At 34.4% G+C, this 12,253-nt stretch overlaps 1 protein-coding gene across 2 annotated transcripts in view; it reads left to right on the forward strand.

The window, feature by feature from the left end:
- Positions 1-12,253, forward strand: part of CPEB4 (cytoplasmic polyadenylation element binding protein 4) — a 64,257-nt gene that overhangs the window by 36,546 nt on the left and 15,458 nt on the right. The window contains exons 3-4 of one of the 2 annotated variants that reach the window (XM_059917695.1): positions 1,774-1,824; positions 10,823-10,846. In XM_059917695.1, coding sequence (XP_059773678.1) covers positions 1,774-1,824; positions 10,823-10,846 — 75 coding nt within the window. The remainder of the gene's footprint in view (positions 1-1,773; positions 1,825-10,822; positions 10,847-12,253) is intronic. The other variant, XM_059917696.1, reaches the window with a different exon arrangement.

Raw genomic sequence — 12,253 nt, forward strand, 5'->3', positions numbered from 1 at the left:
CAGCACTCCCTCCCTCCCTCCCAAGTTTTTAACAGTTAAGGTCATGTTCTTGTTCCAGCAACTCAAGTCTATGCTTTTTTAAAGATAATACTTGTGACAGGTCATATGATCTGGGCTTGTAGTTAAAGCAGTTCAGCTGGAATTCACTGGATTTGGATACTTGACTGTGTGTATATGAGCATTAAATAATGAAGCCAATTTTTAGGAAGAAATTGAAATATCAAAATTAATTTTCACCTCCTCCTTGCCCGTCTTCATCCCTATCTCTCCTCCCTAAATAGGAACATGGTGAAATTTTAAGTGGAGCAATTAACAACTTAATTTTTTAAATCCTTGTATTTGGTTTTAAATGGTAGAAAAATTAAGTTCAGATTTTGTTTCACATGAGACTCCAAGGTTTGCACGTGGATTAATTAAAGCTGTTAGCAACAGAGAACAGTTTTCTCTTTTCATGGCATGAGTTTATTTCTGTGGAGACTATTTCAAAGAAGTAGGATTTTGAGAGACTGCAGGATAGTTGTGGTCTAAAGTTCCTTTTTAAAGAGTTGTAAATGTGTGGCTGGTGGATTGATAGGACCACATATTAGCTCTGGCTCCCACAGTGTTCACTGGAACTAGGTGGAGTCTTCCTGGCATCTTGAAAGGCTTGCCCCAGCCTCCAGGCCTGGGAGAGCCTCTGCTTACCCACCTTTTCATTGTCTTACAGAGTCTGTTGTGGTTCTGTGGAGTCAGAGTTTAGACTGCTGTTTCCTAATTGGAATGTTTGTAATTCTGAGTCAATTTTAAATTCTCACACTACTCCTGATGTGCAGAGTGCTAGATAGTGGTGGGTAATTAACAGTGAAGTTCCCCTGTCCATTCCTTAGATGAATAAGACTTGAGGGTTCTCCACCATTCTTATGAAGGGCATGGGGAATATGGAGACATGAAAATGTTGTCATAGTGAGTTTTGTAACTTACAGCATAGAACTAGTTACATGGTGTGTGGTCTAGCTACCTCAACTTGCATGTAGAAACTCTTCCAAAACAGAAATGCATTTCCCCCCCTTTATTTGTGGCTACCAATTTGGAAGATGGAGCATCCTCCCAAAACTTTAGACTTTCACAAACCCTTTTCTCGAGGGTATCTTGGGTGCCCATTTTAGGTTCAAAATTCGAAGGAAATTAACCCAGCATTTATTGAATGCTACTGTGCCTCTGGGCATTGTGCTGTGTGCTTTGATATTTTCTTCATGTGTAAGTACAATGAAATGTGTCTCTTTACCTTCTGTACTTATTCCCCGAAATTTGCATTTAAACCCATTAGTGTGTCTGTACATGTAGGCATAAGACTGGCACTTTTGTTATGAATTATATAAAAAAATGCTACTGCTAACTACATACTTCTAAAAAGCTATGAAAAACTGCACATGAAAGAAAAATTGCACATTTATGGGGAAAAAATATGAAGATTGTTATTATGAGTTGGTATTAGAACATAATGGTATAAAAAATTTCCTTTGGATGGGGATTTGGAAATTAGAATAACCGAATAGTTAAAAATGTAAGGGATATTTTATTTTCCCACTTTGAAACTTTCCCTTTTTGAATGTTTGTGAACATGCTGTTTTGATATGTCAACTGACTCTTTGTGTTTATTAGCACAGCTAAGTTTTATTTCATAATATGGCTTTTTAAATACCTATTAAGCAATTAATTCAGCTTTGTTGCTGAATACATTTAAACCATCTATGAAAAAAAATAAATTTAGTAACGGCCTTCTTTTACCCTCAGGTCGTCTAAACTATTCATATCCAGGATCCGAAAGCTCTCTGCTTATTAATGGTAAGTGATAATTGATTCACCTTAGTGAAGTTCATAGAACTGTAACAAGTTAGTACTGGGTAGAAAATACAGTAGTTAAGCTTCAGCAGGTGGAGAAATGACATTAGTTTGCTCTGTAATGAATATGCAAGTTGCTATTAATCTATCACCTATTTTATGAATAATTATTATTCCTGCAAATTAGAGCAGGAACTTTTTTTAAACTTTGAGAGCCAGCTAATTTGCTGTCTTGAAACTGGTGACAATGAGAATAAATGAGACTCCCATAATGACACATAAAGAATGGCTTAATCCAATGTTAGCTTCTGTAGCACTCTACAGAAGACCTTTGAAATGTCAACATAAAAACCATTTCCATGTAGCTGGAATAGTGTTCCAGGAGAAAGGGAAGGTAATCAGAGATCGAAAGTCAGACAAAACAGCCTGAGACCACAGGGCTTGACACTGCAAAGGACAAGGTCATTCACTGTTTGCTGTCTAATGACAACAAGAAAAATGAAGTTTTATTAGCCTTTGCAGTGCCTTCTGTAAATTCTCCTTGCCTATTCTAAATATTACCACTGCGCTGTTGAGTTCTCTTTTTATGTGCGTATTTTGAAGCAAACTAAATTTCACACGGAAGGAGGGGCCATCTACTCACAGAAGGAATTAAAGAATTAAAAATTGTCTTTTTTGTAGTACTATAGTTTAAAATAATTGGGTGGAATACAGAAGTCTTGTTTACTTCTTTACCACTCTTTTACTGTTGAATATGGATTTCAAATTTGTGTGTTCATAATGCCTTCCATTTGCCAAAACTCATTTTAAGTCCCACCACTTCTATGAATTATTCTTGACCAAATAACTATATTCTGCTCATTCCCAAAACAAAGCAAAACCAAAAAATCCTACTCCTTGTCCATGCTATAGTATGAATGAGGAATTAAAAATTGCTTTTATGACTGGATTTCTTTTTGGTTAGTGTTTAAAATCAGTGTTCTGTAGAATGTAAGACTGTTGAGCCAAGAAATGTTAGAAGGAGATTTGATTTATGAGAGTTACTGGGTGCATTAGATCCTCTGGAGACTATATGGTTTGTAAAAACCTCACTTGTTCATTAGTCTTTCGTCTTTTCATGCTACATTTGCCAGAAATAGTGCCAAAATATAATATTTCAGCATAAATGTGTGTAGACCGAAAACCAAACACAGTGGTGACAGTGACATCAGGATAAGGGGGAGTAATATAAGGCTTGCCATTGTAGCATGGTTTCATCTTTTCCTGTGGAACGAGTTCCAGAGTCAAGTGCTGGAAATTGCAGCAAACCAAGATTTGAGATACTGTTGTGTGATCTTAGGCAAAGTGATCAACTCTTTGTTGTCCCAGTTGCTTCATGAAGTCGCTAAATTAGACCAGTTGCCCCTGGGGTCATCTTTGTTGAGATGAGAAAAAGAAACACTCTCTAGTGGGTTTTCCTTAAAGCCCAATTCACTTCATTTTTTTTGAGTCTTTTATGAGATTCTTTCCTTTTACCTCCCCCCCCCCCCACCCCCATTAATATCCTTTCTTTTAAGAATAGATTATTTTTTAACAACCCTTACTTGGCAAAGAAAAAAGAAAGATAACTTTCCCCTCTGAATGTTTATGTTTTGAAATTTTATTGGCCCATAGATTCTAGAAGGAGACTAGATGGTTTTTACTGTTGTAGACATGGAAATTTTGTTATAGAAGTATACTGACTGAGGTTAACATTACCTCAGACTGAAAGATAGGATGATAAAGAACAAAAAGATGTCAAAGAGGGGAAACTTGCTGGCTCCTCAGGCAAGACCCAGAATATGGGGTTATGGCTGCCATGCTCTCAGATCCAGTATTCAGCTTTGCAAGGTCCCGGAACTTGATTTTGTCAGATTTGATCAAGTGCTAGTTCTTAATAACAAGCCAACTAGGACCGGATGCCAATTTATGCATTCATAATGAGGAGTACAACTTCTGGGTAGACCAGATGCTAGAATTTACTGATAGACCCATTCTCTGATAGCAAAGTCCAGGTTTTGGAAGACTGCTTAAAAATCTTGAAATTAAAGCAAGGTGGGGGTGGAGGGATGTTAAGACAATTCTTTAGTCACCTTGATTTAGGCTTAGGCATTGCCCATTCTCTTCAGTCAAATTTATGAACCATCTTCTATGGTGGATTGCTTCTATAGATAAATTGATCTCATTCATATGTTGATTCTTAGTAGCTTTGTTCTCAGTATAGCTCAGGTTTTGGGGGTCCCCATATTGAAAATCTAGTGTGATCCATTAATTGTGTTTAATGAAGATAAACTCAAAAATCACAAATGCTACCCATTTCATAGGACTGTGGTGGAGATTTAAGTGCATGTACAATCATTTAGCATAGCACCTGGCATGTAGTCAAATTAAATAATTAGAATGTCATTTTGGGGGGATTGGGAATATTAGTGCTAAAAATTTACAAGGGAAAAAAACACAAAACAAGGGATTATGATTGTCTATGAATGAACATGCTTTCTTTGTCTATTATTAAGAGCGATAACCTGAAACTTTATTTACTTTTAAATACAGTCCCTTTGCATCTTACATCTGTTCAGCTTTTTCTTAAAACTGAAAATAAAAGCCTAATATGTTGTGTTGCTTTATATTCATTATTCCATTTTAAGACTTTAAGGAACCATCAGGAGCTGTTCTTTCCTGTCCACCTAAATAGTCTACTCAGCCTTTTAAAAACCTTTAGAAAGGTGATTATATAGCTATACTCTACTTTGCTTCAACTATAAGTTTCAGAGCTTTTTCTTCCAAGCCTCTATTGAGTTGAGAACCATTTCTTGCTTTGTTTGAATAAAAATGTGAAAGAGCTATTTCTTCTCTTTCTCACATGCACATTTGAATTTTGACATGATTTTTATTGTATAACTTGTTTTGAAAATTTCAAGCAATCACAAAGCTTTTTGGAAAGAAGTGGGGTTTAAATCCTAAATAAATTAAAAGAAAAAAAGATTCAGAGTAGTTAGTCTACTAGCTTCAGCAGTTTATATTGGAATAATATTGGAATTTGCATGTACAAAGATAAAAAGAGCTTACTTATCCAGTGGATCAGATTCAGATTGCTTTCTTTTTTCCCCTTGGCTATGCTCAGTCATCAGTTTTCAGATTATGCAGTTACCTTCATATTACCACTCATGACTTTTAAAAGACACTGCCAGTATAATTCAACAAATAATAATTGCATGTTCTAGGGAATTATTATTGTTGCTATTAGTCATAGAGATATTTTTGAGGGGCATTCTTGGGGAAAATCCTTGGATTTTAAATGTATTAAAAAAAAAAAAAAGCAATTTTCTAGCTGCTTTTTGGATACGGTATTAGTTTGCTAGGACTGCCGTTAACAAGTACCACAGACTGAGTGGCTTAGACAGAAATTTATTTCCAGTCTTGGAGGCTGGAAGTCTGAGATCAAAGTGTCAGCAAGGTTGATTTCTTCTGAGGCCTCTCTCCTTGGCTTGTAGGATAGCTGTCTTTTCCTTGTCTTTACATGATTTTCCCCTGTGTGCAAGTCTGTGTCCTAATCTCTTGTAAGGACACCAGTCATATTGGATCAGGGCCAACCCCGGTGACCTCATTTAACCTTAACCACCTCTTTAAAGGCCCTGTTTTAAGTACAGTCACATTCTGAGGTTCTGGGGTTCAGGACTTCAGCGTATGAATTTTGAGGAGGGAACACTATTCATCCCGTAACAGATGCCGTTTCCTAGTTAATCTTATACATAGTAGGAAGATAGTTAGAGTATCCATTTTATGTTATGATAAGCAAGGCTGAAACTTGCTCAGTTTCTCAGCTAAGTCCGAAAGGAGTGCTAAGCATAGGCCAGACTCACCCTATATTCCTCTGGTGTGTCTTGGTTTAGCTCTGAGATAGATATCAGATTAAATGATTAATATTCTTTTTACCCAACCTGAAGCTTTATTTTGTCCAAGAAAACTAACATTTAACCACCACTACCTCTGTATAAAAGTGCTCGTGCATGGTACTTTTTTCCCTAACCTCCCATTTCACTGCTTTAGCCCTTAGGATTAGCTGCTTCAAAAATGAACCTTGTGGCAGGGAAAGTTATAGAACAGCAAAATATTGGGTTGGCCAAAAAGTTCATTCAGTCAGTGAACACGTTGTTCAATAAAGTTCTTCGTGAAAATGAAAAACGCATCTTTCATTTTTACTTAAAACTGAACGAACTTTTTGGCCAAGCCAGTAAATTAGTTTCGAACAGATGCATGTATGTATGTATTTCCTAGCCTCTGTGGATGTCTCTCCCTTAGAAGCATCAGCTAAAATATTTGCTCGTCCCAGAAGAGAAGATTAGTAAAGGTTAGCGTAGAACAACACCTCTTAATTATAGTTCTTTGGAAGGAAAGGGAGAAGATTGTTTGCTTAAAGGGGACGGGGGACAGAAATCTATGAAAAGGGAGGGGAAAATTTACCCAGGAGAAATGTAGATTATAGTCACTTGCTGAAAATGTATATAATATGGTTCTAGTTGCTACAGTAAGGAGCATGTTGAGAGATCCCTTCTTGAAAAAGACAATATGAAAACATACTGTAAACTCTAAAGTGCTCTACAGTTGTTAGCCTTGGAATAGTAGTGGAAAGCTGAAAGTAACTGTTGAACACTAATCTAAGAATTTATACATATGAGTTTACTTTTGAGGAAGAAAATTATTATTTACTGAGCGTCTGTCTGACTGTCTGACCATCATATATACATGTGGTATCTTTTGTGATTCTCTCTTCATTTCTCCATTTTTATAAGTAAGAAACTGAGGATTAGGGATATACAGAAACTAGAATTACATTCATACGCTGCCCTTCTGTAAGATAGCTCTTTATAAATAATCCTCTCGTATCTTTATTATACCTTATCAACATTTTTTGAATATTGTTAATGCCAGCAGGCTAGTATAAACAGAAGCCAATGTGACATAGGAAATTCTCTTAAGCATATATCTAAAGTAATGTTGTGACCATGAGCCCATTAATAAATTAGGAGGTGATTTATAAAATCATTTAAAATGATTCTTCGCATCTTTGTTGAATTGTATGCTTTGGTCTTTGTAATGATTGTCTGCTTTTGGGTTCTACCACCTTTATTCTTTTGTTAACAGATCAACTCCTTTTAGCTTCCAGCCTTTGATTTATATCTTTTTAACTGACTTACTAATTTGATTCCCCCACATACTTTTTTTTTTTTTTTTGGTTCCACTGGAAAAATCAGTTATTTGATAACATCTTTTAATCTGAGCCCTCTCCCCTTGTTTTTCCAAGTAGCATTGCTATCTGCCTTCTCAACATGGGGGCAGTGAGAGGTAGATGGAGAGCCTGAGGTAGGCCAGAGGTAGTGTGAATAGGATCAGTCTTTCATTGCCCACTAAAAGCTAGTCATATGTTACTCCTTATGGCCTAAAGTCCTATTATTTACAGAGTTGATTAGATGCCCTCGTGTAGGAAAGGATGCTTTTCTTTAATATATCATTTGTTTGTTTTTAATGTAAGTACCAAGAAGAAAACCCAAAAGGGTCCATTAGCAAATATAGTAATATAGTGTACACAGTAGTAATACAGTGTACACAGTAGTAATAAATTTAAATAGTGCAGAAAAGGATAAAACAAGAAGTGGAATCATTCCTTCTTTCCCCATCCCAGTCCCTATCCTCAAAGGTTTTTGTGGTTGTTTCTAGAAAAAACATTTGTGTATATTCCCACATATCTGTTTATATTTCCTTTATTTTTAAGTTCACGTAATAAGAATCATACAATACACACTTTGGCACCTCATGCAAACTACATTTTAGAGAGCTTTAATATGAACACATGAATATTTTTTAAATGGCTGCATTTTTTGTTATGAATATATCACTATGATGGATAATTTGTTCCTTTTGTGACTAACAAATGTTATAACATGAGAAAAAGATACTTTTAAAGAGACAAATAAATGATATTTTCATTTTTATAATGAAATATATATATATAATGTGTATTGAAAAAGACCCGGTCAGTCTTTCTGTACCTTTTTGCAAGTCTAGAATGCCAGACTACTGGAATTTTACTAGAGGGAATTTACTGATGAATATAGGGCATTTTTAAGCAATCTTGTAAAGACACTTTGGAAATAAAGTATTTATCATAGATCTAATAACAACATGCATCCAGAAGTTATAAAAATTTATAGCCATAATGTTTCCAGCCCATTTAAAAAATTCTTGAATCATTTTAATACTGAACATTAAATTATATAAATCAAAACTAAGTAATAAATATAAAAGATAAACATATAAATAGTATTAATCTTAACTCTGATGGGAACTAGAAGATTTTTATTCAATAATAGTATGCATTTTTGAAAACTTTTAACAGTGTATACTCTTTGGTAATTCAAGAAAAATTCTAAGCAGGGTTTATTTCAGCTGACTTAGCCAGAAGTTTTTCAAAATATAGATTTCTTTAAACATATTTAAAGTGATTTTTTTTTTAACTGCCGCTTCCTCCAGTATTTGAAAAACATCAAATAATGTGCAACACTTGATAATCATGAGATTGGAAATCTGACATTTTCCTCAGGGAAGTGGTGAAGCTCTGTATTATAACTATTTCATCATAATATGCTTCCCCAAGTATAATTTGAAATAGGTGAGAGAATTGTGCTTAAGTACCTCTTTTGTACATAGATGAAGTGGCACCACTTACCATTCTGTTAATATCTGGGTTCTGGTTACATAGGTGTGTTCATGTTATGGAAAGTTCATTGAACTGTACACTTATGATTTGTCTACTTTCCTGTATATATGTCATATGTCAAAATCTATATTAAAATAATGTATAGCATTATAATAAGTGGAAATAAAAAATTTAAACATTCTCATTTTCTGTGCTCCAGAATGTCATTGTTTTTATTTTTTGGTACTACTTTATATTAATTTGCCTATTTGATTAGGCAGTTTTTGTAGCTATAAGCATTGTACACCTGTAACCTGTTTTCCCTAAATGTGGGAAAATGTTTCTAAATATAGTTTTTAGAATTTAATCGTGGAATTTGATCATGAATTCTTTTATATTAACCAGCTTAATTTTGTGGTACAGAATCAAAGTTTGAAAGTACATGTTTGAAGACTTTGAGAGTATTTGATTTTTGCTTTTGATCTATAGCCTTTACTGTTCCTGAAACTGTACTTACTATTGAAATAGCGGAAGCTATGAGATTTTTTAATGTTAATTTTGTAGCTTTTAAAAGCCCACTCTTTTCAAATATCTGTTTTCTCAGAAATCCAAGCAGCATCAATCAACTTTTTAAGATTGACAGAACCAAGATATTCAAATCATTAATTTCCCCAAACTCCCTTGTCTTTGAAGCAGTTGTATGAATAGAATGTTCTTAAACAACTACTTCTGTGACATCTTTGTCTTTCTAACCTCTGTCAGGTTCACTAAGTGAGAAAATACGTCCACCCCCACCCCAAATTTAAGAACTACTAAAGTGAAAATCTAACAGCTGAGGGAGATTTTACTGGTTTTAATCCATTTGCCTAAGTACTTTGGTGAAATTCAATGTTATCTAGTAATGATAGACATTATTTTGGTATGAGACATAATTTTATTTTGGAAAATAGGTACATGGTACTTCTAAGTTATATTTGTAACTCAGTTATAACTGAGCTGTACTTACTTAGCATTTATCGAGAAGGCTAAGAATGAAAACCCTGACCAGTTCGTGTAGTGATCTCTTAAAATGTGCTATAATTTCTAACTGGAAAACCTATCCCAGCTTCCTGTTTAAACTTCCTCTCCAGTCAAGAGACCTCACTTGTTGCATATGTTGCTGTTCTCGGCATCTTTCCTTGAGCATTACAGCACCCCTATTCATGCCATTGCCAGGTCTTGCAGTGCCTTTTCTCTGTTTTCTCTTTAAGGTCCATCTCAGAGCCATACCCTCCCCTCTCTGTCTCTTTAATCAGAACGAGTTTCTCCTCCTCCTCTGCTTCTGTTGCACCTAACACTTAACATGCCTATTGCTGTAATGGTTACATTACCGTTATTTGCTTATGTGGCCACCTGGCCTTTAAGTTCCATGTAGTCAGACCCATGTGCTTAGCAAGCACATGTGCTTAGCAAGATCAGGCATGCATTCAAGAAATGTTTGTTGAATAGAATTAGGGTATTTGGCCAAACTGCACATACAAGTTCCAGTTTGTTTGAGGGAAGACATTTTCTCAAAAGTTTTCTGATTTGAAATTTATACTGCCATTTTCTGAGTATTCAAGTATATACATATAATAATTATATAAGTCTATATTATATTGTATTATACTATATTATATTATATTGTTTTTCTTCTCTTCTTGGTTGGAACCTACTTTGTGATAAAATGCCAAACTTTTTACTTTTCAACATTTGGGCCACGGTGGAAGATTTGATTAGGGACAAGAAACTGGCTAAAAGGAAGTTTATAAATTTCCTAAAGACTTCATTTGTTATGAGTTTCTTTATTAGGGAATAATTGAGAAATAGTATAAAACTGCTGTTTATCCTGTAGTGGCAAAAAAGTCATGAATTAAATATTGAAATATCTACTGAATGGCTAGTTAGCAGGGAATTCTGGGAGAAATTAAGATCAATATGGTAGGAGTTGGTTTAGATCATGTTACATATCCCTTAGTTTCATACTAGTTTGGACCTTGGGTGACAGAGCAGGAAGCTTCCCTTAAAACAAGTAAGGCTCAATACACTTTTTACAGTGTCTTTGAAGAACTTAAAAAAAAAATAATGCAGTAAATTGACCTCTCACCATCCAAATTCCATATTTTTTTGAGATGCTTACCAGGAAATGAGGAATATAGCCAATTTTTTTCAGTTTCTAAAGCTGGTAGATGAAATCACAGTTGATTCTTTTGACAATGTTTGAAAGGTTGTTTTTTTGTTTTTTTTGTTTTCTCATTTGACATGCAGCAAGGACATATGGGCGAAGGAGAGGTAACATTATTGTTTCTAACTTTTGAATGTATCAGTTGTATTTGGAGAGGACCCAAGTTTGCTCAATTTCTAACCCTTGTTGGGAAGCGGGTAGGGGGAATGAAACATAGCTGTGATCAATACATACTTTATGTGTTATAGTTAACGTTATAGACATTCTAATTTGAAGGAGTCAGAATGGTAGGATTTGGATTTGAATTGAAATAATTTCAAACTCACCTTATTTATATCTGAAGATTTGTTTCCCTTTTTTCCTTTGTGAAAGGAATTTCTTAGGAGAACAAAATTAAGAATCTTTAAAAAGGAAAATATAGTATGACTGGTCCCAAAATACCTGATTATATTGGAGGTTCAGTTATGCTTGAATAGCTTAAATCTACTTTCAAAAATTTTTATATATTTGTCTATTTATTACTGAGCATAATACTGCATTTTGTTTAAAATGAGACTAAATAGATGACTAATCCTATAAATTTCAAACATTGATGGGGGGGTAAAGCTCTACACAGTTTAGAGAATTTCAAAGAATCATTTCCTAGAGTGTCTGCCTGAATAAACTTTATTTTTGCCTCCTGTACTATAGTTTTGCCTTTTTATAAGAAAGTAAGTTAGACAGTTAAATAACGTAGCTTTAAAATATAAGTGACTTTTGAAGATCCAGAAACAACCTCCAATTTTAGAGTCATTTTTTATCTTCATTATATAACTCTTTTGAACTGTGGTTTTATAGGGTAAATTCATAACAAATATACTGTCAATTGTGTTTAATAATGAAAGTTGAAAGGAAGACAAGTGTGGTGACAAAAGGATATTGGAATGTTTCAGTAAAGGAAGAGCACTTAAGATACGTTTCTGCAGAATCCATTAACGAATTCCTTATGTAGTACCTAGAAGTAAATTGGCAGCCTGAAAAGTGACAAAACAGTGCTTGAGAGATTCTACAGTTCTTTGTAGCTCTTTGCTTTGTTTATGATTTATAAGTTCATATTTTACTGGCAGGTAAGTATGGGAAGAATATTAACCACATTGGCATCTCTGGTCTTTTCTGTTTTTATATTCTGAATGATAGGATTTTTTAACAGCAAACGTAATGACTAGTTTTTAGAATTAGACACTACCTGTACCAGCTGATAATTACTCAACTAAAAGAAAATTTATCTTTAGCATGCCTAAAAATCTTAAATTCTGTAAGACTGGCCAACAAAATTGGATAACAGCATCAAGTGGATTTTGATGGCATCCCATTAGTTAAGGTAAACTGAGTGCTCACTTTAAAAATCAACTTGTTCATTTTAGGGACATTCTTAGAGGAAATTGGGCAGGCTATATTATATGATGTTTTAAAGAAATTTAAGTGATCTAGCATCTGATAGTCAAATTTAATACTTAGTGTACATGTGTAGGTTG

The sequence above is a fragment of the Balaenoptera ricei genome, chromosome 3, assembly GCF_028023285.1.
Source record: "Balaenoptera ricei isolate mBalRic1 chromosome 3, mBalRic1.hap2, whole genome shotgun sequence".
Classification (NCBI taxonomy): domain Eukaryota; kingdom Metazoa; phylum Chordata; class Mammalia; order Artiodactyla; family Balaenopteridae; genus Balaenoptera; species Balaenoptera ricei.